Source organism: Falco cherrug, chromosome 3 (genome assembly GCF_023634085.1).
Source record: "Falco cherrug isolate bFalChe1 chromosome 3, bFalChe1.pri, whole genome shotgun sequence".
NCBI lineage: Eukaryota > Metazoa > Chordata > Aves > Falconiformes > Falconidae > Falco > Falco cherrug.
In genome coordinates, this window is record NC_073699.1 from 76584430 (window position 1) to 76607895 (window position 23466).

The window sequence follows — 23466 nt, forward strand, 5'->3', positions numbered from 1 at the left end:
CACTTTGCATTGACTCAGCAATGCTCTCAAACGAGCAGGATTATTTTTGACCTTGTGATGGGATTTTTAGGAAGGTTTCAAAGCTCTGGGCTGTGTACTGGACAGAAATTGTACATGTACAAATGTTCCTTAGCAGCCTCCCAAAATAAGAACCAGAAGACCAAGCACCTCAAGTGTACGTATGCCAGTGCATGCAGCCTGGGGAACAAACAGGAGGAACTGGAGCTCCGTGCCCAGTTGGAAAGTTATGAATATCTGAAACATTGTGGGACAACTCACATGACAGCTGTTGACAGCACCCCCAGGTCCTTTTCTGCCAGGCAGCTTTGCAGCCACTCTTCCCCAGGCCTGTAGCTCTGCATGGGGTGGTTGTGACCCGGCACTTCTCCTTGTGGACCATCATACAATCGGCCTTGGCCCATCAGTCCAGCCTGTCCAGATCCCTCTGCAGAGCCTTCCTGCCCTCCAGCAGATCAACACTCCCCCTGAACTTGGTGTCGTCTGCAAACTTACTGAGGGTTCACTCGATCCCCTCGTCCAGATCATCGATAAAGATATTAATCAGGACTGGCCCCAGTACTGAGCCCTGGGGAACACCACTGGTGGCCTCCTGCCAGCTGAATGTAGCTCCATTCACCACCACACTTTGGGCTTGGCTTTCCAGCCAGTTTTTAACCCAGTGTAGGGTACACCCCTCCAAGCCATGAGCAGCCAGTTTCTCCAGGAGAATGCTGTGGAAGATGGTATCAAAGGCTTTACTAAGGTCCAGGTAGGCAACATCCACAGCCTTTCCCTCATCTACTAGGTGGGTCACCTTGTCATAGAAGGAGATCAGGTTCGTCAAGCAGGACCTGCCTTTCATAACCCCATGCTGGCTGGGCCTGATGCCCCAGTTGTCCTCCATGTGCTGCGTGATGGCACTCAGGATGATCCACTACATAACCTTCCCTGGCACCAAGGTCATTCTGACAGGCCTGTAGCTCCCCAGATCCTCTTTCCTGCCCTTCTTGTAGACGGATGTCACATTGGCTGACCTCCAGTCAACTGGACCTCTCCAGTGTGCCAGAGCTGTTGATAAATGATGTAGAGTGGCTTGGTGAGCTGTTCCACCAGCTCCCTCAGTACCCTCAGGTGGATCCCATCTGGCCCCATAGACTCGTGCATGTCTGAGTGGAGCAGCAGGTCACTGACTGTTTCCTCCTGGACTGTGGGGACTTCATTCTGCTCCTCATCCCTGTCTTCCAGCTCAGCGGGCTCAGTACCCTGAAGGTAACTGGTCTTACTATTAAAGACTGAAGCGAGGAAGCCGTTAAGTACCTCAGTCTTTTCCTCATCCTCTGTGGCAATGTCCCCTCCCCCTCCCCCCCCCCCCCCCCCATCCAATCAAGGATGCAGATTCTCCTTGGCCCTCCTTCTGTTTCTAATGTATTTATAAAAACATTTTTTCTTATCTTTCATGGCAGTGACCACCCTGAGTTCTAGCTGGGCTTTTGCTTTTCTGATCTTCTCCCAGCAAAACCTCGCAACATCCTTATAGTCCTCCAGACTTGGCTGCCCCTTCTTCTCAAGGTGTTGAACTCTCCTTTTTTCCCTGAGTTCCAGCCAAAGCTCTCTGTTCAGCCAGGCCAGACTTCTTCCCTACTGGGTCATCTTTTGGCACATGGGGACCTGAAGCTTGCTTAAGTGACCCAAATAGTACTTTGCTGGTCTTATTGCCCTGGTTTGGAGGTCAGTAGCAGATGTCTACTGTAAGGTCCCACTTGGAGTTGACCTCTCTGATCTTGACCTAGAGGCATTTGATAGGGCTTCCACAATCACTGTAGTTTACTTCTATACATTCAAGGTTCTCCTCTTCTTCCTTGCATGTCTTTAAAAAACAGCCTATAGCCATCCATCGCGATCCTCCAAGAAGTTATAGGCCCATCAGTCTTACTTCAGTCCCTGGGAAAGTTATGGAATGAATCCTCCCAAGGGCTATCACAAGTCAAATGAAGGATGTGATAGGGAAAAGACATCACGGATTCACAAGGGCAAATTGTGCTTAACAAACCTGATCACCCTCTATGACAAAGTAACCTGCTCAGTTGATGTGGGATGAGCGGTGGGTGTTGTTTCCCCGGATTTCTCCAGGGCTTTTGATATGATTTCCCACAGCCTTCTCATAGAGAAACTGAGGCATTACAATCTAGACAAGTAGTCTGTGGGTGGGTGGGGAACTGGCTGACAGACCGCACCCACAGCGTGGTGGTAAATAGCTCTTTTTCAAACCGGCAACCTGTCACAAGTGAGGTCCCCTAGGGATCAATACTGGTCCAACATTGTTTAGTATCTTAACAAGAAGTGATCTGGGTGATGGGCTCAAGTGTACCCTGATGAAGTTTGCTGATGATACCAAACTGAATGGGGAAGTGGACACTTTGGAAAGGAGAGCCAGCCTGGAGGAGGACTGGGATAGGCTGGAAGAGTGGGTTAACAAGAACCATATGAAGTTCAAGAAGGACAAGTGTAAGATCTTTCACCTGGGAAAACATAATCCAGGATTGCAGCACAGGCTGGGATCTACCTGTCTAGGGAGCAGCTCTGTGGAAAGGGACCTGGCGGTCCTGGTGGACAAAAAGCTCAACACAGGAAGTTCCATCTGAATATGAGGAAAAACTTCCTTTACTCTGAGGGTGACAGAGCACTGAAGCAGGCTGCCCAGGGAGACTGTGGCATCTCCCTTTCCAGAGACATTCAAAACCTGCCTGGACATGATCCTGTGAACCTGCTCTGGGTGAACCTGCTTTAGCAGAGGGTTGGACTAGATGATCTCCAGAGGTCCCTTCCAACCCTGACCATTTTGTGATTCTGTGAGTGAACAGTGTGCTACTGTGGCAAAGCAAGCCAATAGGATGCTGGGTTGCATCCACAAGGCATCCACCAGCAAAGATAAAGAAGTCATTATCCCACTCAGCTCTTTTTAGGCCATACCTGGAATACTGTATTCAGTTTTCGTCCCTGCTATGCAAAAAGGAGGTGAACAGGCTGGAGAGGGTCCAGAGGTGGTCCAAAAAGATGATCAAAGGTCTGGGAAGCCTGCCAGATGAGGAAAAGCTGAGAGAACTGGATTTGTTCAGCCTTGACAAAATAAGGCTTAGGGGAGACCTTATCACCATGTTCCAGTATTTAAAGGGTGGCTACAAAGAAGATGGAGACTCCATTTTTACAAGGAGTCACATGGAAAAAATGAAGGGTAATAGGTACGAGTTACTCCTGGTGAGATTCCGATTGGACACAAGAATAATTTTTTTTTTATAATAAGGACAATAGTATTGAAATAATCTCCCCATGGAAGTGGTGGATTCCCCAGCATTGGACACTTTTAAGATTTGGCTAGACAGGGTGCTGGGCCCTCTTGTCGAGACGGTGCTTTGGCCAAGAAAGGTTGGACCAGATGATCCTTGAAGTCCCTTCCAACCTGGTGTCCTATGATTCTATGACTCCGTGTGCAGTGGCTCTGTGTCTGGATTTACTTTGTCCAGGCAAATCAATTAAAAATCCATCTGAATTACTCATTGCCTGCTAAGCAAATCAGCCTTCCCAGAATCCAGAGGCAGGTGCTCCTATGCAAAATACCTAAAGGTCATGCCTTGTATACTTCCCATATACAGAATAGCTTAGATTATGCAAGATATTTTACCACCTCAGCATTGGCTGGTTGATCTTGAGAGCCTTTTTTTTTGGACTCCTGACTTAAATTAGTGCTGTCCAGCCTTCCACCAAATTTTACTCCTAAGTCCTCTCTTTAAACACGAGTTGTTTGTTTAGCTCTTGAGCACTTCATTTTCAATCTGTCTAGGTCATGACTCTTGTCATTATATTTCCATGTAAAGATGACCCGGCTAAGGAAAGGATGAATTCAAACTGCCCAAAATGTCAGTTTCCTTTCTTGTTTCAGTTGCCCTGAAGTGTGGGATGGTGGCTTTAGAAAGTAACATTTGTATGCAGAAGCCTAACAGAGGAGTGTCACAACACCCAATTGAACGAGGATTCAAAGAAAGACTAACCTATCTCTGTCCCTAGGAAGACCCTAAAGCTGGGACCTGTCTCTGTAAGCAGTAGTTTTTTCTTGTTACTCAAAGGAAAAAGTTCTGCTTCAAGAAGCAAAAGTGTTGTGTGACTTGGAAAAGAAGAGCAGCTCATCAGCTTCATAACTCCTTGATAGACTTGGGCAGGCTGCTCTGTTTTTTCTTACGCCGTGAGCTGTTTAACCAGTTTGTCAGGTAGCAGGTTGATGTGAAATGCTATCAGCCTTTCACAAGCACAGTCAGCTAAGTAATTGAGTTCATCCCAGATGTGATTAAGTGGGATCAATTATAATAAGAACTAGATAAAAGAGGTAAGACTGTTGTTTCTTGGGTTGGTATTCTGTAGTATTAGCCTTTTAAGTATCCTTTTTACATCAGCAGCTGCAAAACCTTTATTACTTCAAGAAATGGATTCTAGACCAGCATGCAAATGAACTTCATCCTAAACTGATCATTATAACACTGGAACTGCTACTGAATGAGGAGACAATTTGTTTGAAGCATCAATTGCATCAAACAGAAAAGTAGCCATTGAAGTCAATGTTTTGCAATGCAAGGAGCATGTTTGCTCTCAATCTTAAATACCGTTGAATGATCTTGGAGAGAGCTCTTTGTGTCCCAGAAGGGGAATAGGTACCTTTTGTAGCATCATGTTTTGCCGTGGTACTAAGTGAAATTGTTATAGTACTTAAGACTTAATTTGCTAAATATCAGAATTTATAGGTGATTCCTGTAAATTTTTACATGGAATTGTGTATCAGGTGTTCAGTAAATCTGAAGAATATATGTGAGTCAAGTACATTGGAAGTAGTGTAAATATAAATATTACAGGGATGACAAAATATTACTGCTTTCTTTATCAGAAATGGAAAGCCTGCAATGTAGAAATAGAGGGGGCCATATGAACATGCAAAATACAAGAGATGAACGTTGCAAAATAGTCGATATCTAAACTGTAAAAGGATAGACTTGCCCATACTCTTTCATGGCTTCTGGTTCTTACAATGGAGCTCCCAGCCGGCAATTTTTTTGTGGTACAGAAAGAATAAACACAGGTCTGACAAAACAATGTAGGATACATATATTGCCACAGTGATTGTGCTGTTCTGGAGCATAAAGTTTGACCAATAACTGTGTTAGCTTTTTTTTTTTTTTCTGAATGGGAAGAGATTCCTAAGCTCTGGACTATTTCCATAAAAAATCTTTAAGATCTTTAGAACAGTAACTTGGGTCACATGTCTCTTCTATTGCTTATGGATGTACTGCGGTTGTCTGCTTAGTTAATAATCACATCTAATGAACAGAAATCTGACTTTCTCTTTCCCTTTTACTACAGGTAAGATTTGGAGGCCTTTGAAGATCTAGGCTGGCACCCTTATTGCCCTTTCAAGTTCTTTTCTATTCTGATAATTATAAGGTTGCTGAGGGTTGTGCGACTTCTTGATGGGCTAAGTGCCAGTGTCTCTGCTCTAGTCTTTAGTTCCCAGTGTTTTGTTTGCTTTGCTGGCCATTACTAGTAACTGAGCAGGGCAGGGCTGTTCCCCCTCACAGATCACAGATTTCTGTAATCTCTCCTTGGCAGCCGTGGGGGACCACTGTGACATGTCCTGCAGCCAGTGCAAATTTGTAATGTTTTTCTGCATTGAATTCCAAACCCACTGTTAGCCTCTACTTTATCTCTTCCTCCTCCTCCTCCCTCGGTTTTTCTGGCTTTTTGGATAGAATATTGCTTCCCTCAGATACTGGTCCACAGGTCTCTGTGAAAATATTCCTGGTCTTAGATGTCTTTCAAATCACAAGTGGCCATTTTAAATTTCATCACTGACAACCAGCAAGATTTATTCCCTGAAGTTCAGGCACAATAGACTTTGCTATTAATTATTACCAGGCAAGAATCAGAAATTCCTAAGAAGGATTCTTTGGCCTATGTTGTGTTGAGATATGTGAGCATGAGTGGTCTCTTTTGGACCATTCATCCTGGTAGTAGTCTACCACTTTTCTCTATCACTTGGTTTATAATTACTTGCTGCCTCTGTCTGTCTTCTTTCATCCCAGCTGAACATATTAACATATATACACAATACTCTTGCATTATTTTTTTGTGTGGAACTTTACTAAATATCCTTGGAAGCTTTAGATGTCCTTTACCTGACAGTGTCACTTGCAGTGTTTAAAGTATTTGATAACTATAGAAAAATTAAATAGAAGATAAGAGAAATCACTGTAGAAATGAGAGCTATTATGCTATTCTGTTGAGGTTTATTTTATTAAACAAAAAGCATTTGAAGTCTGACATTTTTAACCATTGAGCCTTTTCACAATACATATTTAATTGTGGCACCAAAAGCTTTTTATATGTATTATAAGAAATGATACATCCAGAAAAAAAAGAAGTAATCGCCTATTTTCTTGTCTATTATGTGAGCATGTAAAGTATTTTTGCCCAAGAGTGCCTCTGTTGTGCTCTTGTTGTCCAGTCATTTTTCAATGTGGACATCATCAGACCTTTCTGAGAAAGATTCAAGGAACACCAGGTCCCTGGGAAAGTCTCATCCTCATGATCAGAGTTGAATTTTAAACTTGAACCATGAGATTTGGGGTTGTTGCTCATGGGTTCATTTCCAGCATTAACTGTTATAGTTTTGTAGATTGCTCCCTCCTTGGAGACTTGCAGTGACCCCAGATTTAGCCTTACATGGTAGTGAGCTCTGTATGGTTTTGACTTCTTCAGTTGTCAGCATTATTTTGCATTCCCCTTTGTGGTTAAGCAAGCTGGAATGATCACTCCTTAAAACATCTTGTAGACTGCAGTGAACACAAAGCCTAAATAAAACATATTTTGATGCTTGATATAGTGTCCCTTCTGCTCCCTTGAAATTCTCTTGGACACTGCTTCCTGAATACATCCCACCCTGGAGCTGCACCTTCTCCTTTTGAGCTGTGACAAGGGCTACAGTCGTTCATCAAATCTGGCATTTTTCTTTCTGCTTGGTGTTTCCTTTAAAAGACGTTGGTAGGGGTTGCACCTTTTCCCCTACACTTGAATAGTGCTCTTGTTATAGGCCAGTTGTAGGGGAATGAAGGCCGTGGGTTGATCAGCATTGATAACATGCAGCTGTGGCCTTGCCTCAGCGGCAGTGGGTTGATTGACATGGATGATGTGCAGCTGTAGCTCGTTCCCACTAAGTAGTTAAATAGCCCCGAGGAGCGTAGGAGAGGGGTTGGATGGAGGAGTAGTGTGGTCTGTTTTCTGGAGGAAGGAGATACAGCACAGACAGTAGAATCTGACCAACAGTAAAGCCTTGCTGCAGCCTGATAGTTTGTGCTGCAATAGTCAGTTATTTTTAATTTCCAGGAAGAACAAGTAGAGGGAGATTTGTTAGTGATGTTCCTTTTTGCTCCAGGAAAGGAAGGTCTCTTCTTGCCTTATAGTTCAACTGCATTAGCTGTAATCACTTTAGAGTAGGGGGGTAAACATAGTTTCCACCTGTTTCCTCACCTCTTCCCAACATTGTCAGAAGGTAACTTAGGATGTTGTGACATTAGCTCATAAGATGTAACATTACCCATTCCTTTAAAAATCAAAAACCCTCAAGTAGCCCACACAGAGGAAAATACAACTTTCTGTGTTCAAGCAACTGTTCATATATATAACCTGTACAGCTTTGAAGAATATATTTCTGCTTCACAGGACACTACAAGACTGGAAGATGAATCCCTAAAGGAGGAGTTCCCACTCTGTGAATTCACTGAATATAAAATAATAACTCTCAAAATAGATTTTAAGTCTCTACTGTAGCTGCATGATTTGTTTACTGTGCTCATTTATTCCATTCTTTAGGTTTGAAGATGGCACAGTCTCTTTTCTTGATATTATTGCTCTGAAACATGGATTTGATGTTCTGGAAAAACTCACAGGTCAGTTGACATAATTCTAATTCTTAAGTGTGACGTTACAGATTTATACTTGGGGCACAAGTCTGATCATAATTCCTATGGCTGTAGCTTAATTTTCCTTTTAGATTTACTATCCACGTTGATCAGTGTGAAGATCAGACTTCAGTGTAACTGCTTTATTCTGGTCTTACATATTGGATTTTTCCATTCTGGTTTGGAAAAAAAAATCCAGACTATTCTACACACACAGGACATGAGTACATTGAGCACATCTAGTCTGCCTCACAGTCATGAAGATGAAGTAGGAAAGTAACAGTAGAAAGTAGCTGAGTGGCTCTCCCTCTTTGAGTATCTTTGGAGCCCTTAACATGGAGCTAACGCTAAAGTCCCAAGTAAAACTTTGAGCTGACCTTCAAGCCAGAAGCTCTGTGTGAAGGGTGATGCTCATGTGCCTTGTTGACTGCAGGGCAGCCTGCTGCTTGTCTGACTCAGCCCCCCAAATGCACAACCTCTCTGTGGTTGCTGCTACAGGTCAGTGATTCTTCTGAAAGGTGGGGGAGATGACACTGGGCCAGGGAAACTTGCACCACTGGCTGTGCAGGAGGTTTGCACCATGGCATGCTTCTACATGTGGAAAGTGCCAGGTTAAGAAAGTATGTTCCTGAAATGTATGTTTCATACGCAGGTATGTGCACAGTCAATGTGTAATGTCTGAACCTCTGTTCTCCAGTGCACTCTGATTTCCTATATAAAAGCATAAAATGCATCATAATGTAAAAGAGGCCTGAGTCCAGAGAGACGCCGACTACGTATTTTTCAGGCTGGTATAATTTCTGCTAGTGTCTGTGGAGGTTTATTGTCAGGATTTAACTGAAGGATTCTAGTTTCTTCTTCCTCACAGAGCAAGACTCTTGTGAAGAGTATTCTTTTAGATGCTTGAGGTCTTGCTTGTGTGGAAATCAATAATAGAGTTTTCATCCACTTCAATAGAAGCCTGATTGAGCCCCAACAAGTAAGGATGTTTTGCTTTATGATGCTCTGCATGGAGACTAGGGATCAGAAACCAGCTTTTAGTATATGTTCTTGTGTAAAATGCTTCTGAAAAATGCACAATCTTAAGCACGTTCCCTTGTAAAGAGAGCTAACTGCTTTGGTTTAATGTGTAGGAGCATTGCCTGCCACAATGGGGAAGTTGATAGCATCTCCTCCATCGCGTTTCTCATCCGTCTAAGCCTCCTATTGGTGCTTATTTTAGTTAAACAATTGAAAAATCTTTTAACACTAGACTGAGGAGAATACTTAGCCCTCAACCTGAATAAAGTGGATAACAGTGGATGAAAGGGTACAATAGAGGCATGAATAAATAGTATGTTGAGAACCTTCAGGTGCTAAAAATGCCCAAAATGTGAGTGGCTTCAAATTTTCACACTTATAATCCTTTCATAAAAAAATGAAAAATAAAAATTCATTAATATTTCTATTTTCAATTTAAAAACTTATTTCTTCTACAGTGCTAAAATATAGAAAGATAAAGAAGCATGAGAAATGTATAGGCTGAAAGAGTAAACAAGAAAAAACCTATATGGAGGAAAAACTTGAAAAATTAAGTAAAAAACTATTTTAACAAATATTTGAGTTTTAAAACTTCTGACATGCTGGTGTAGCCTAGGTACTTTGATGGTCTCTAGTCTGGAGTACCACACTGAGAAGCAGAAGTGCCAGCACTGCTTCTTTACATCTACAAGAGACCGGAGTAACTTAGAAGAATCCACAGTAGAAGAAGAAATTGAGTTCTGTAAAGGAATTTAGTCACCACATAATCCAAAAATTTTCCTCAAAGGCATTTGAACATTGAATAGTCCTACACCATTATCCGTGACCCAGGATGAATTAAGCTTGTGTTCCAGATTAGCAGGAACTTCCAACATCTCCCTTCACACCATGTGCTGTGCTTTTTAATTAGAATTTAATTATACAGAAGAGAAATCAAACAAGCACCATGCAAAGGTGGTAGTAGAATGTGGTATAGCTGTGGTCACATTCGGGTTTTCCCATTGTAAAATGCATTTTGTGTGCCCACTTTTCAAAGCTTGTGTGAAGGGTGACTGCGGTGTTCCAGCTTCCTCAGCCCCATCACACCTCTGTTGCCTCTTCCATGTTGGCTGTCAGAGCAAGGCTGGCTGAGAGCCTGTGGTGTAGCACCACTGCCTACAAAGCGGTTCATGCTGCCCAGAGCAGTTTGCCTAACTCCAGATATTTAGCTCTTCAACTTATATAAGCATTGAATATATCTGTGCCTGGCACAACCGATGCAACAGGAGATTCAGTGCTTTGCAACTGCCATTTTCCTCTCACCATCCTTTTCTTCCTTGCACATCATTGATGGAATTTTGCAGGTTATTTAATTTCTGTCAAAGGTCCGCTGTTCCTTTTGGATAGAGATTGTTGGTCTTTGTGTGTATGCAACAAAGCTGTTACATGTTGCAGAAACACTTCATAATCCAGAAGGAGTGCAGATGCGTTTTAAGTCACTTATATGCGTATATCTTCCATTTCAACTGTCAGAGTTTTCAGTAGCAAAGTGCACTGTCAGATGTGAACCACATCTGAACCTCATTTTGCTGTAGCTCCTGGAGTATTTGCTTTGCACTCACCCAACAGAAACAGTGATTCTTATTCTGTGTTGGAAATAGTCTGGAGTAGAAACAAGCAAAATAAAGTATTGTTGTTACTAATTGTGTCCTTCTGTACAACTAAAGCACTGCTGAAGTTCTTTTGGGATGTACTGTAGCTAGATTGTACCGATGTATTTATTGAAGATGGGTAGGGAGAGCATTGATGGAAGGTAAATTAGTTTCAGCATTAGGCAGTGTTTTGAAGAACAGAGATCTGTTTCTGAGTCTGTCATCTGACTAAACCCCTGACCTGTCTCAACTTCTATTTAACAACAAGACATAGTTCATACCAGAGTTACATCCAGATACGTGTGTGTATTTAAGCCATTTTCAGAGGTCTTGGCTCTATATGATTCTTAAACTTAACCTTAGCTGGTATGTATTTTTATTGGTAAATTTGCCTCAGTTTTACAAATGAAACTAAGATACATCATTTGCAGTTATCTTACAAGTTATCTTACAAGACTTTATTATAATGTCTGTTCAGGAAACATTAATTCTATTCACAAGAAAATATAATATGTATTGGAATGAATTTTAAAATTAAGACTAAGTCTTCTAGGGATGCTGAATTGAAAGTAATTTTTAAGTTCACTGGATGTTTGACTGGTTGTCGGAGAGCAATAGTTGTGTTGGCTTTCATGAAGGCAATTATACCACACAACACCAAAGCAAAATACAATGCAGGATGCTAAATGGTGAGGCTAACTGATTTTTAACTTGGTCTTTGGGACTTTTGAGTTGTGTTTACCCTGTGATAACTTTTACCATCCTCTGGTAAATCAAGGACTGGTTGCATCTAGCTGATGGAATGAATGTTGGGCAGCCTGCGTTTAGTGGTACTGCACAGATTCTCATGTGTGTTGTTTAAACACTTAGGGTTATGCAAGTCATCCACTTGAGGGCCAAAAAAGGTAATTTTTTCCTCATTCAGATTGGCAGGGATTACTGGGATTTCTTCTCCTGTGTGGAGTTTGTGACTTCATCCTGCTGTTATCTGGGCATGTCACCTAAACTTGGACCATGGGTGTGATGCTTATGAATTGTACTGCTTTCATCCTTGGTGCTGCTTTCATTCATAATTTTAATGGTTTGGGTTCTTTTCTTTTAAACATTTTAAGATTAAAAATGACATTAATACATGTGTTCTGGCTTGTGATTAGTAGGTGTGTTGGAAATGGATACTTCATTTTGGTTGACTTCTATGAAATTCTTCATTTTGGGGGGAAATTCTTCCTTTGGTTTGAGAGAGAATGAATTGTTGATTAAATTTTTATTTTCTCTATGCCAACCATTTGCCACAACATGAACTTTAACATAAAGGAAACCTGAGTAATTTGTACTAATATCCTCACCTTACTGCTTATAATTAACACCTTCTCTAATTGTACTTGAGAGAGAGTTATGTGTTGTTGGGGTGCTTTTTTCTAAGAAAAAATGTTGAAGTTGACAGTAGGGAGATGATGCTCCATTCACACTCTAAATAGGAAAACAGGGATACACTAAAGAGAAAGTATTTAAAATTCTGTCTTTAGAAAGCAGAGTTTGACTTCTAAATATGAAGGGAGTGCATAAGAAAAAATCCAAAGATATTCTGATTATCAGATAATGACACTACTGGTATGCCAAAAGAGAAGTATTTCTCCTCTCCTTTCATGGAGAGTGAGTTGCTGTTTTTAAATTTCTATCCCAAGATGAACTGTGTTTAGAGACAAGCTAGAAAGCAAGCTATTTGTTAACTGCTAGCAGCTCTTGCTGCTAGCATGTTACACCAGTCCAGGTTTTCCTAGCTTTGTGACTTGACTAATGCAGACTAGACATTATTTGTACCCTTGAAAGCAGAGCAGAACAGCTAGAGCATGATTTGAGGAGCGCTGAAAAAGTGAGTTGCCAGAAGAAATCCTGCCGACGCTGCTTTTGCAGAGTTTAATCTGTATATGAGGTTTCTTCCTGGAAAGAAACCAGCTTTTGTTTTGGATTTTTAAAATATGTGTTTGCTAATATTGATGTGGATTTCATTCACAAACTGCCTAATCTGTGAAGAAGCCTAGAAAAGGACTAAAAGTGTCAGAGTCATTCCTCAGGCCTGTAGAGATAACATAGGAAGAGGTAGTACTGGACATAAATGTGTTAGGTGTTTTTGCATATACATCTAGAAAGAAAAATACGCTTCTTAGGAACTAAAAGGGGGGAAATGTCTTTATTATAAGCTGAGCTGATGAAGAAAAAGTGCAGCACAGCTGACAGAACATATACTCTTGGCAAGAGATAATTGTTCTGTGTTCAGACAAAAAAGTAAGCAAGGTTTCTGTGGTGAAGGACTTTGATGGCATCCAGTGTTATTACAGGGGAGAGATTTGCAGCAGAGTCTTTTCATGCTGGATCTCTGGAAAGAGGAATCTGGGGCAACTAATAACTGGGGGATCCCCACAGGTGCTCTTTCATTGGCTGTGGCTTGCCAAGGCAAGAAATGGCAGGGAGCATCAGTTTTGAATACCGATGGGCTTCTCACTCATCCGGTGATAACTGAGCTCTTGAGGTCTGCAGCTACTGAGAACTTCTCCTTTGGCAGGGCTGTGTACACTGGAGGTCCAAAATATTAAAGGCTACAAGGAGAAACTTGAGACAATTTTGTTTGGGGGGCCTTATGTTTTTTCCACATGAAAGGATGCTGGAGTCACTAATCTCATTTTTCTCACCAAGGAAGCCTTAACCCCACCCTACTGGCAGTAGAAGAGTCCCTGGTATGCCAGTTAGTGTGGCCTGTGCCTGCCTTTCCTTTTCTATCCTTTTTTTATTTGTGTAGTTTAATCCCTAGATGAAGAAGACATTAGTCACAAATATGGGATATCCTACTAGTTACACTTTGATATTGTGTATCAGGTATTACTTCTGAAGTTAGTGGAACCTGCAGTAATTATGATCACAGTATGCGCTTTGCTTTTTGCTATGATTTATACACCTTCATCTAACTGCTGGTTGAATCATTACAGAAAAAAACACCAAACCAAAACCAACCAGACATATGGAAGAAATAGGAAGAGCAACATTTGCGTGGGGAATGTGACAGCTGCTGAACATGTTGGTATCCTCAGTTATATTATGTTGCAGGTCACGGTGTTGACTTTACTAAAGCCAGCAGAAATGCCAAAAAGCCAGTGAATTTAAAAGAACAGTTGTTCTGGATCCTGAGGAGCATCCGACTGCACTCCTACAGTGGTCCGTTTGTTCCCAAATACAGGCTTTAAGAGTGTAGTCTCTGATAATCCTTTTTTTTCCCAGCCCTGATTGGTAATATTAGAATGTGGATGTCCCCATTGAGCTGGGGTAGCTATAAATCAGAGTTGCTGATGTGCTGATAAGAGCGGAGTTTGTCCATGAGTTACTTGTTCAATTTCTTCAAGATAGTGGATGGCGATCTAACAAGAATGATAAAATCCTAGACCTGCACTCTCCCTATCGCTGAAATCAGTAGAGGTATACAGTAGCATAAGATCAGGAAAGCAAGATGGGAGACCATCAAATAAACTGCTGTGATTAAATAAATTGAGTAGATATAGAAATAGATTAGTTCAAAATAAACTAAGAAACATTGACTTTTTTACAATAGTACAGCAAATGATCAAGCAATTAGTATATGCTTTTTATTACATTGTATATTAATCCCCTTTTATCCGTGACTTACCCCGTGGAGTCTCACTCCTATTCAGATCATCCATTGAACAAGGTTTTGCTAATGTAAACACCAACTGTATGGTCTAAATTTCTTGCAGTTCTGCATACCTTGGTGCACATGGGATAGTATAAGAAATGTGGGTGTTCTGCCGTACATCACACGGTTGCTGTGAAACTAAGCCCTGACCTACTGATGAATCAGAACCTCTGTAGAGCAATTACCGGCATTTGTTCGCTTTCAGATTTGCAACAAGAGATTGTGTTTCACTGTGAGGACCTCATCTGTGTGGACATTCTTATGAATGCTTCCATTCAAGTCAATGGGGCCATGAAAAGGCTAATGTAATTTGGTGTCTACTTTGACCTCAGCAAGCCTTTTGACACTGTCTCCTATAACGTCCTTATATCTAAACAGTGGAAGTGTGGATGAGGTGAGCGAGCAGTGAGGTGAATTGAGACCTGGCTGAATGGCAGATCTCAGACGGTTGTGATCGGTGGCTCAGAGTATATGGAGGCCTGTGGCTGGTGGTGTTCCCCAGGGGTCAATACTGGGTCCAGTCTTGTTCACCTTATTCATTGATGACCTGGATGAAGGGACAAGCGTACCCTCGGCAAGTTTGCTGATGATGCAGAACTGGGAGGAGCGGCTGACGCACCAGCAGGCTGCACTGCCATTCAGCCAGATCTGGGCAGGCTGGAGAGCTGGGCAGAGAAGAACCTCATGAAGTTCAACAAAGGCAAGTGCAGGGTCCTGCACCTGGGGAGGAACAACCCCACGCACCAGCACAGGCCCGGGCTGACCGGCTGGAAGGCAGCTCTGCGGAGAAGGACCTGGGAGTGCTGGAGGACAGCAAGGTGCCCATGAGCCAGCAGGGTGCTCCTGGGGCCAAGGCGGCCAATGGGATCCTGGGGGGCATTAGGAGGAGGGTGGCCTGCAGGTCAAGGGAGGTTATCTTCCTCCTTTCCTCTGCCCTGGTGAGGCCACATCTGGGGTGCTGTGTCCAGTTCTGGGCTCCCCAGTTCCAGCGGGACAGGGAACTGCTGGAGAGGATCCAGTGGAGGGCCATGCAGGTGATGAGGGGGCTGGAACATCTCCCTGATGAGGAAAGGCTGAGAGAGCTGGGCCTGTTTAGCCTGGAGAAGAGAAGACTGAGAGGGGATCTTATCAATGCCTACAAATATCACAAGGGCAAGTGCCAAGAGGATGGGGCCAGGCCCTCTTCAGTGGTGCCCAGTGACATGACAAGGGGCAACAGGCACAAACTGCAGCACAGGCAGCGCCACCTGAACATGAGGGAAAACTTCTCTACTCTGAGGGTGACAGAGTGCTGGAACAGGCTGCCCAGGGAGGTCGCAGAGTCTCCTTCTCTGGAGACATTCTAAACCCACCTGGATGTGACTGTGCAACCTGCTCTGGGTGAACCTGCTTTAGCAGGGGGTTGGACTAGGTGACCTTCACAGGTCCCTTCCAACCCCAACCATTCTGTGATTCTTAACAGCCAGGGGGCAAGATGAGGACTTGGGAGACTTGAGTTCCTTTCCTCTGCCATGAAATTTACTTGTCTTTTATTAAATCATTTAGATAGTAATCTTCAGGGGAGCAGGGAGTTGTGTAACAAAATGTGTTTCCAGATCTGCATTTAATCTTGGGTGGGATTTACCTTACTTTGCTATCAGCACTTACATCTGAGGTAACCATTTAGATTCCCATTGCAGTCAGTGAAACAGACAGTACTTCACCAGCTTGATCCCTCTGAACTTTTTTTGAAATTTAGGATGAGAAGAGTTACAGCCAGCAGTACCAGTTCTTCTCATTGTCTGTTAAGGGAGCTTAGATGATTAGCGTACTGTGGTATAGGGCATTTCTTCACTTTTACCTAACTTTTCTGCTAATGATCCCTTTGGGACTAGAAAGCTGAACTGTCACATTAGTTGAAGTGTAAATAGTATTTTGGCTTATTCATCTTCCCTTGTATCTGTGGCTTGCGTTGGGCAGGGCAGGTTCTACACTTGTGGTTGAAATAAACCAGTAAAGCAGAACAGGGAATGTGCTAGAAGAACCCTGAGGAGTGTGAAGGCTCAGCATGAGGTTTTCTATTTGTGAAACTGTCATGTCTATGACTCTGTGAGTGATTTCTGATTTGCAACATATGTTTCCTGCTTCAAATTCAAGCTTATTAAGGTAGATGTTGCTTTCTCTGGGAGGGAAAGGCTCATAGTCTGACAGCAGACAAACTATCTAGCAAAGGCAAAAAAATTTCTGTCTCCTAGGTGAGAATGTCCCTGTTGCGGTAAACCAATCAAAAATATGCCTTATATAAAGAATGTGTATGTACAGCTGACTTCAGAAGTTTGTGATCATTTCATTTTCAAATGACTGGTTAAAGCAGATTAGGAGGAAAGAAAGCTCAGTTGGTTCTTTTGCATCAAAAGAAGCCATTGTTGGAACTGTGGTTAATTTATTAGGAAAGACATGCTCAACGGAACACACATTTGCTAATGGCTGTAGATGAAATTAAAACATTTAAAGAATCAGTATTACAAGAGGAGCAAGTAGGCGAGGCAGTCTTGTGCAACTGTCTGGAAGTCCAGCCAAGCACATACAATGTATTTGGAAGGCCTGCCTCTCTACTGTAGGTACAGAATCTGTTCCCAGTTCTGTCTGAGGTAGCATTGTGAAATCTGTCACTTCTAGTAAATAAAGTGGGAGAAATTGTTGTAGCCTATGTCAAGAGAGAATGGGTGGAAGACCAAGTCTTCAATAAATGCCGTGGGAATATTAACAGCAGTCAAGAGTAATGGAATTCTGATCCTGTAGTTCCTACACCGATCCAGCATTGCCTACACGTGGCCAAAGGATATCTTGGAGAAGAAGTACTTTCTGTCTGTAATACCTTTTCCCCCTTATCATTTTCTGTGTCAGATATAGTTAGGATCTGAAAGAATCATTATTTTCACTACACAGTTGTCATTATCATTGCTAAGAGATAGATATTAAGTCCTATGGGACTGTATTTTTGAAAGGAGAGCAGAAGTGAGGGTTTTCAGACTTGGATGGAAATGTTCCAAAAACTTTTTGATGCCTAGATTGATTAATTAGATTACGGTCCTTAGTATTCTTAGAATACCCTTTTTAAGTGGGAAAAAAAGAAAAATTCTTGTTCAGTTGTATTCTTAAAACCTGTATAAGAAATGCTCAAGAGTTCTGTCTGTATATTGCCAGCTAAAATACAGAACTGAAAGGGAAACAGAAAATAAAATAACATGTAAACCAAGTCCATTACATTTTAAACAGTGTAATATATTGCTAATTAATTTTTGCTACAACTTGATATACTAACAAGGAAATAAAATGTTACATTGTGGATACTAATTTCATTGATTGATATGTGAACAGTTTTCTTACCAACATGCACCTGGAAAATGGACTTTGACAGGGCAGTAAAATAAATCGTTACATGACAAACTGGAGCACGCTGTGATTCGAGAAGGGATCAGCATTTTGGCATTTGCCAAGAAAGGTCTGGCTGGCGTTAGAGGTGTGCACAGCAGCCATCCCTCAGCACATCTCAGGGTCCTGTTCTAGTGCATGCTGGCTACCATGGCAAGGATTGCCTTATTTCATTTATTACATTTTTAATTTCCTAGCTAACTGGATCCAGCTGTTTCAGCCCTTCATGCAACACAGAGATTTTATGCTAAATCCGAAGGGGCTAAATTAAAGTGAAAGGAAATTTGCATATTGTGTAAAACTCTACTTGTTCAGCGGATCCAGATTATATGGTGCTAATCACAAACACTAGATAGAGTAAATCCTCTTGAAGTCACCCTGGGGTTAAGTCAAATGCTTTACACTCTTTGACACATACCCATGAAATATGTAATCAAGTCTGTTTGACGTCCTCTCCTAATTATGTGTGTGTATTTTAAGCAGATGCTTTTCCAGCTGATCTGTGCCTTTTGAGATCTTTTTTCATTATTAATCAGAAAATCACGCTGTATGTTAACAGCAAGTACCAATTATGAGAAACTAATATTAGTTGCTTTACTTAGAAGCTGTGCTTTTGCAAATAAGACCATTGCCAAATAACATATAGATGTAAAGAAAATGTTAAATCTCGCAATGCTATCCATCAGGGTCATAATTATTCTACCATGTACTGTGCTATTTCAGCCTAAAACTTTATTTTCCATGTACTGATTTTTTAGTTTGAGGATAAAAAGTAAAGAAAGTTCTGTGTAGGAAGTAGGAATGGACTGCTTGTTTTCATAAAACCTAGAATTTAAATTATCGAAATGTTTCCCCCAAGACTCTACATTCGTAACTTTTGCCAAGTATATGAATACATAAGCTTAGCTCTTCATGAATTCTACTTACTCAGTGAGATACTATCAGGAGACAAAATTAATATTTAATTAACTTAGGAGTCACAGAGTTTTAAGTAAACCCCATTTCTATTGTGACTATGCAAGAACAGTCTTCAGAAATTGCTAGTGACCTAGTTGGTTTTACCCCTACTACTCAGCTGAAGGATGCAAACTGCCACTTGCATTTTGCTGAAGTTTCAAACCGAGTTTGTTCCCTTCAGCATGTTTAGCAGAGACATCTACTGGCAAAATTTTAACCAACATTCTCTTCCTCGGGTCCTACGACACCATTTCTTACACCTCTGAAGATGTGCTAATATAGAAATGAGTACTTTGAAGGTTTTAAATGTACTGGAGTATTAAATCTATTATTTGGGAAGAAGCATTAAGTAGTATATAAACAGATGCAAAATTAATAAAGGCAAAATAAAATTTTCCTATTGTCTCACAAAGGTTACTTCCTGTTGAAATATTTAGTGGAGGTATGCATATCGGAGAGGAATATAATAAAGGAGTTTTTGATCCATTGTAGATGAACAGGACTAATTGCTAGTCACGTAATAATCATAGTTAGTCTCCACTGATTTTGATTCAGTCAATATAGAACGGAAAGAAAGAAATGATAGGATATTATCAGAAGAGCTGTTCTGCCTGCAGTCACTGGTTTCATAGCTAATGCTTGCTCCACAGTCGCAGTTTATTTTTTTGACAAGCATCTGCCCCAGCTGTCACCTTTGCCTAGATTTTAATGGCTCTGGATAGACCCGTTCTAGATATGGTTTCAACACTTACGCACTACCCGCTCTAGTTGCGGTTTAAACACTGAAGAGGCAGTTAGTGGTGGAATGAGCAAATGCCGGGTGCTTGCACAGACCGAGGTACCAGCAAGTCCCCCTGTGGCTCAGGCTCTGGAGGAGCCCCCAGGAGTCTGACTGGCAGCCCTGCCTCGCTGCTCCCCTGGGAGACACCCACGTACCTGGGGGTGGGTGTACCCTTGCTGAGGTGGAAAAGCAGAACTGAAAGAACACAGATGAATACATCCCCCAAACAAATGGTCATTAGGTATTTAAAAATCAGTCTTCACGTTTTCAGGTAACCTGTGGGTTCAAGACACTAAGGAGCATCTCATCCACCTAGTTGGAGTGGGCATATTTTCTCACGATTGTTACTGATGAAATATATTTTTAAAAGCACCTGTCTTCCAATGTTTGTTTTTCCAGGCTAAGTTGAAGCATTTTAAAAGAGATGAGCTCCTTTTATAAGAGGCCTGCTATAGTGGAATTTTTCAGATTGGCTTTATTCAAGTAAAATGCCACTATTCTCTGAAGTAAATGTTCACTGAACCTGTTTTGATCAGTTTGTGTGCTACATTCCTGAAAGTATTAATTTTATTTTACTCTAGGTTTATATGCATTTGGAATGGCCATTTCAGGTCTATTAAGCTTTCAGGTCTATATGTGCACCTCAGCCAAACTCCAGATTTAAGACCCACGCATCTGCTTACCCATATCACATCCCCTATTCCCCCATTTTCATCCACATCCTAATTCCATGAAAAGAAGACTTCACTAGGCAAAGTATCTCTACTTGTGAGCTGCTTTACTTGCAAATGTGGCAGTTCTATGACAGCTAGAAAAACATTTCTGTAAGTTTTTCCTCTGTTCCTCCTTTATCCTCTCTTCCTTTCTCCTTTATTTTTTCATCTTTTTATTTTCAAGAGCTTGCATGTATTGTGTTAAAGTATCTTACAAATTGTGCTCTACAATACTGAATTTAATACAAAGGTTTGAAATTGGTTGGTTTAACTTGGTTGTTGCTTATGGTCTTTTAGCATGAGTGTGTTGTCTCCAGTTAATGCTAAAATTTCCATTTTATTACCGTTTTGACCAAGAATTGCTACTTTTTGTATTTTATTCACATTATTAATTGAAGCCCCAGGACACTAAAATTTCTGCCTAGTTTCTCCTTTAAAGTATAAACTTCCAAATCAGCTTGAACTTTGGCTACCTTCCTACTGAATGCTTCATAACATTTTAAGGCAGTCATAAAAATCACTTTATTTTTTAAGTATTAGGCTAATGTCAATGATATTCTCACAAGTATCAACAAAAAATGGTGCTAAGCAGGAAAAAATCTGCCATAAGATAGTGTTTGAATAAAAAATACATTTAGCTTTATAAATTGAGGGTACAGAGATGTAATAAATATTTCTTGGGTTATCCAGTCCATGAAAAAAAAAAAATGATACTGTCTTAAAGAATAAGGACTGAATGAGCAGTTTTCTAATGTCAATGAATTTTATCATCAATAGTACAAATCACGGGTTGTGGAACTAGATGATCTTTAAGGTTCCTTTCGACCCAAACTATCCTATGATTCTATGATTTAGGGAGATAAAATAGCTGACACAAATTTTCTCAGCTTAAGTACGTTAGAGGACTTTCATTTTTTACAGTAGAGTGATGTTGGCAGAAGGTCTGCTCAGTTGTATGTAGTTATTTCACTAAGCAAATTAGGTTGAGCTATTATTACAAGAGCTGGTGTAAACCCTCTTTGTGTTAGAAGGATTTTGAAACCATAACCGCACTGGCAAAACCTTTAGGGAATAAAAATCTGTCTGCTCCTGAGTGCCTAGCAGCACTATTCTATATTTCAGGCATGACGTTCCACTTTAGTGTAGAATAAGGAGAAAATGTCGCACTTTGGACATGACAGCATACTACACACCTTTTCTAATGACCTAAATAATTGCAGCGCTGTGCAAGGCAACCAATATTCATTATCCTTTGGGGAGTCCTTTCCTGGTGTAAACTGTCGTAATTTATTGATGTTAGCGGAGGCATTAGATAGCTGACACCACCTGCCTCTAAATCTTTGGCCAAGATGACAGAGATGCTGTTTGCAAATGTGCCATTCCACTGACAATTGAGCTAGTTTCACTCCTTGGACATGGCTAGGAGTTCACGCCATGAAAGAACTTCATCCCAGAAATTAAAGGGCAAGGCTGGGGATCATAATTATTGAGCCAGTTTTATTTCTATAAATAAATTTTCATAAATTTTGGCAAAACTGTGGAGTGGTATGATTTTCTTTACATACTGTATAAAGAAAAATGTGAGCAAATTGACTATAGATGAGTGAGCAGATAACAGGGTAGGTTGGATGCTCACAGTTCTGTTGTGTTTGAGCCTGTTTTGAGACAGAGAAGGATGTCTGTTTTGAAAGGTTTCTTTTTCAATATAGATCACATAATCAGAACAAGAGTTTATTTTCCTTCTTGTGACTATTTGTTAAGCAGTGAAAGTCAGCTTCTAACTAGTAGAGAGCCTGGGCCCAACTGTAAGTTATTTTCTTAAAGTATACCAAAAATTATATTTTGTGGGTAACTGAAAGCAACAAGTCGGTCAGTGCCTTTTCAGAGTGCTTCCAGGCACCTGTTTTTAATGTCATACATTTATTTTTTTCCCTTTTTCTTCTTCATGTTCATTAGTGGCAGGTTTTTTGTTGCTAGTTTGTTTTTTTTTGGGAAACTAGGGTCATGTCTGTTCATGGAGATGTTTTCAACTATTTTTTCAACCCAATATGATATAGTACAAGTTTCATTAGATTTATGTTGTAATTTCTTTCTTCACTGTATTGGTTTAGTATGAGATTAGCTACTTCTTATTTTGAGATAAATAAGATGATCTTCTAGAGGGACATGAATCTCAGATTTCAGTTAGGCTCTGGTTCACAAGATCTACTAATTCACCATTGTCACTGTTTAAATGATTAAGATATTTCTGTTTGCAGACATTCACCCCAAATCTTGGCCAGAGTTGATGCCTAGAGGCAGAGTAGTCAGCATACCTACTTCTGAGCTCTGGCACCCGGCAGTCCAACCTACTAACCTTAGTTTCATCTGCCTCTGTCTCCATAAATAAAAAGACATGAAATGCTGTGGCTGAATGCTCAAATTCACAATCTGTGTCAGGGCTTTGGGTGACAGTTACAGAGTTTGCTACTTCTGGCTTATAGCCTTTTCTATAGCCACTGTGTTGTCTAGTCTGACAGAAGATGCTGAACAGAAGCTTGAATTTCATATCAATATAATCTAAAAAACATGAGTCAGGTCTAAGGTATGTGGGACATAAAATCTCCCATAATTTTTTATGAAGATGATATGGGTGGAGAACGGAAGCTGCATGGACTGTCTTGGAGAATAATGTGGAAAATACTCAAGTGCCACCCTGTAAATCAGTCATTTCTTATAATCCAAAATATGTAATGCAGTCCTGATTGCCTCATCACACAAGTGCATCCACAGAATTGGAGGGTGCTTAGCAATGAGCAGCAGCACAAAAAGAGTGCTTACATGAACAGGGACTAGGATAATCAATGGCATCTTTTAGAGACATGTCTCTGCTTATAAAAAAAAAAAAAAATGTTTATGTGTATTTCACATCCTGCTTAGCAGAATACAAAATGTGTGTTTTCCCACACGTTTGGTTTTTCAGTGTTTGCTGTGTTTAAAGCATTCCCATGGTACCTCCTTTTCCTGCTGTTCCACAGGGGCTTTTCTATTCTTGGAAGCAAGTCACCAGGGGAATTAAACCAGTGTTCAAGAAAGGGGGGAAGAAACAGAAGAAGAAACTGTGAGGACAATCCAATTGTTCCTATGTCACTTGATTCAATAAGAACAAAAACATTAAAAGGATTTGGGGGCTGCAAGCTGCTGTTGTGCTGACTAATTTACCATGCGTGCAAATGCTCAATGAGGGGGCCTTGAGCTAGCCAACATACAC

General features: G+C 41.0%; 1 protein-coding gene across 1 annotated transcript in view; it reads left to right on the forward strand.

Moving 5' to 3' along the window:
* MOCOS (molybdenum cofactor sulfurase) overlaps positions 1–23466 on the forward strand; it is a 231072-nt gene that overhangs the window by 117855 nt on the left and 89751 nt on the right. The window contains exon 5 of the mRNA XM_055705183.1: positions 7909–7985. Within this exon, the coding sequence (XP_055561158.1) occupies positions 7909–7985 (77 nt within the window). The remainder of the gene's footprint in view (positions 1–7908; positions 7986–23466) is intronic.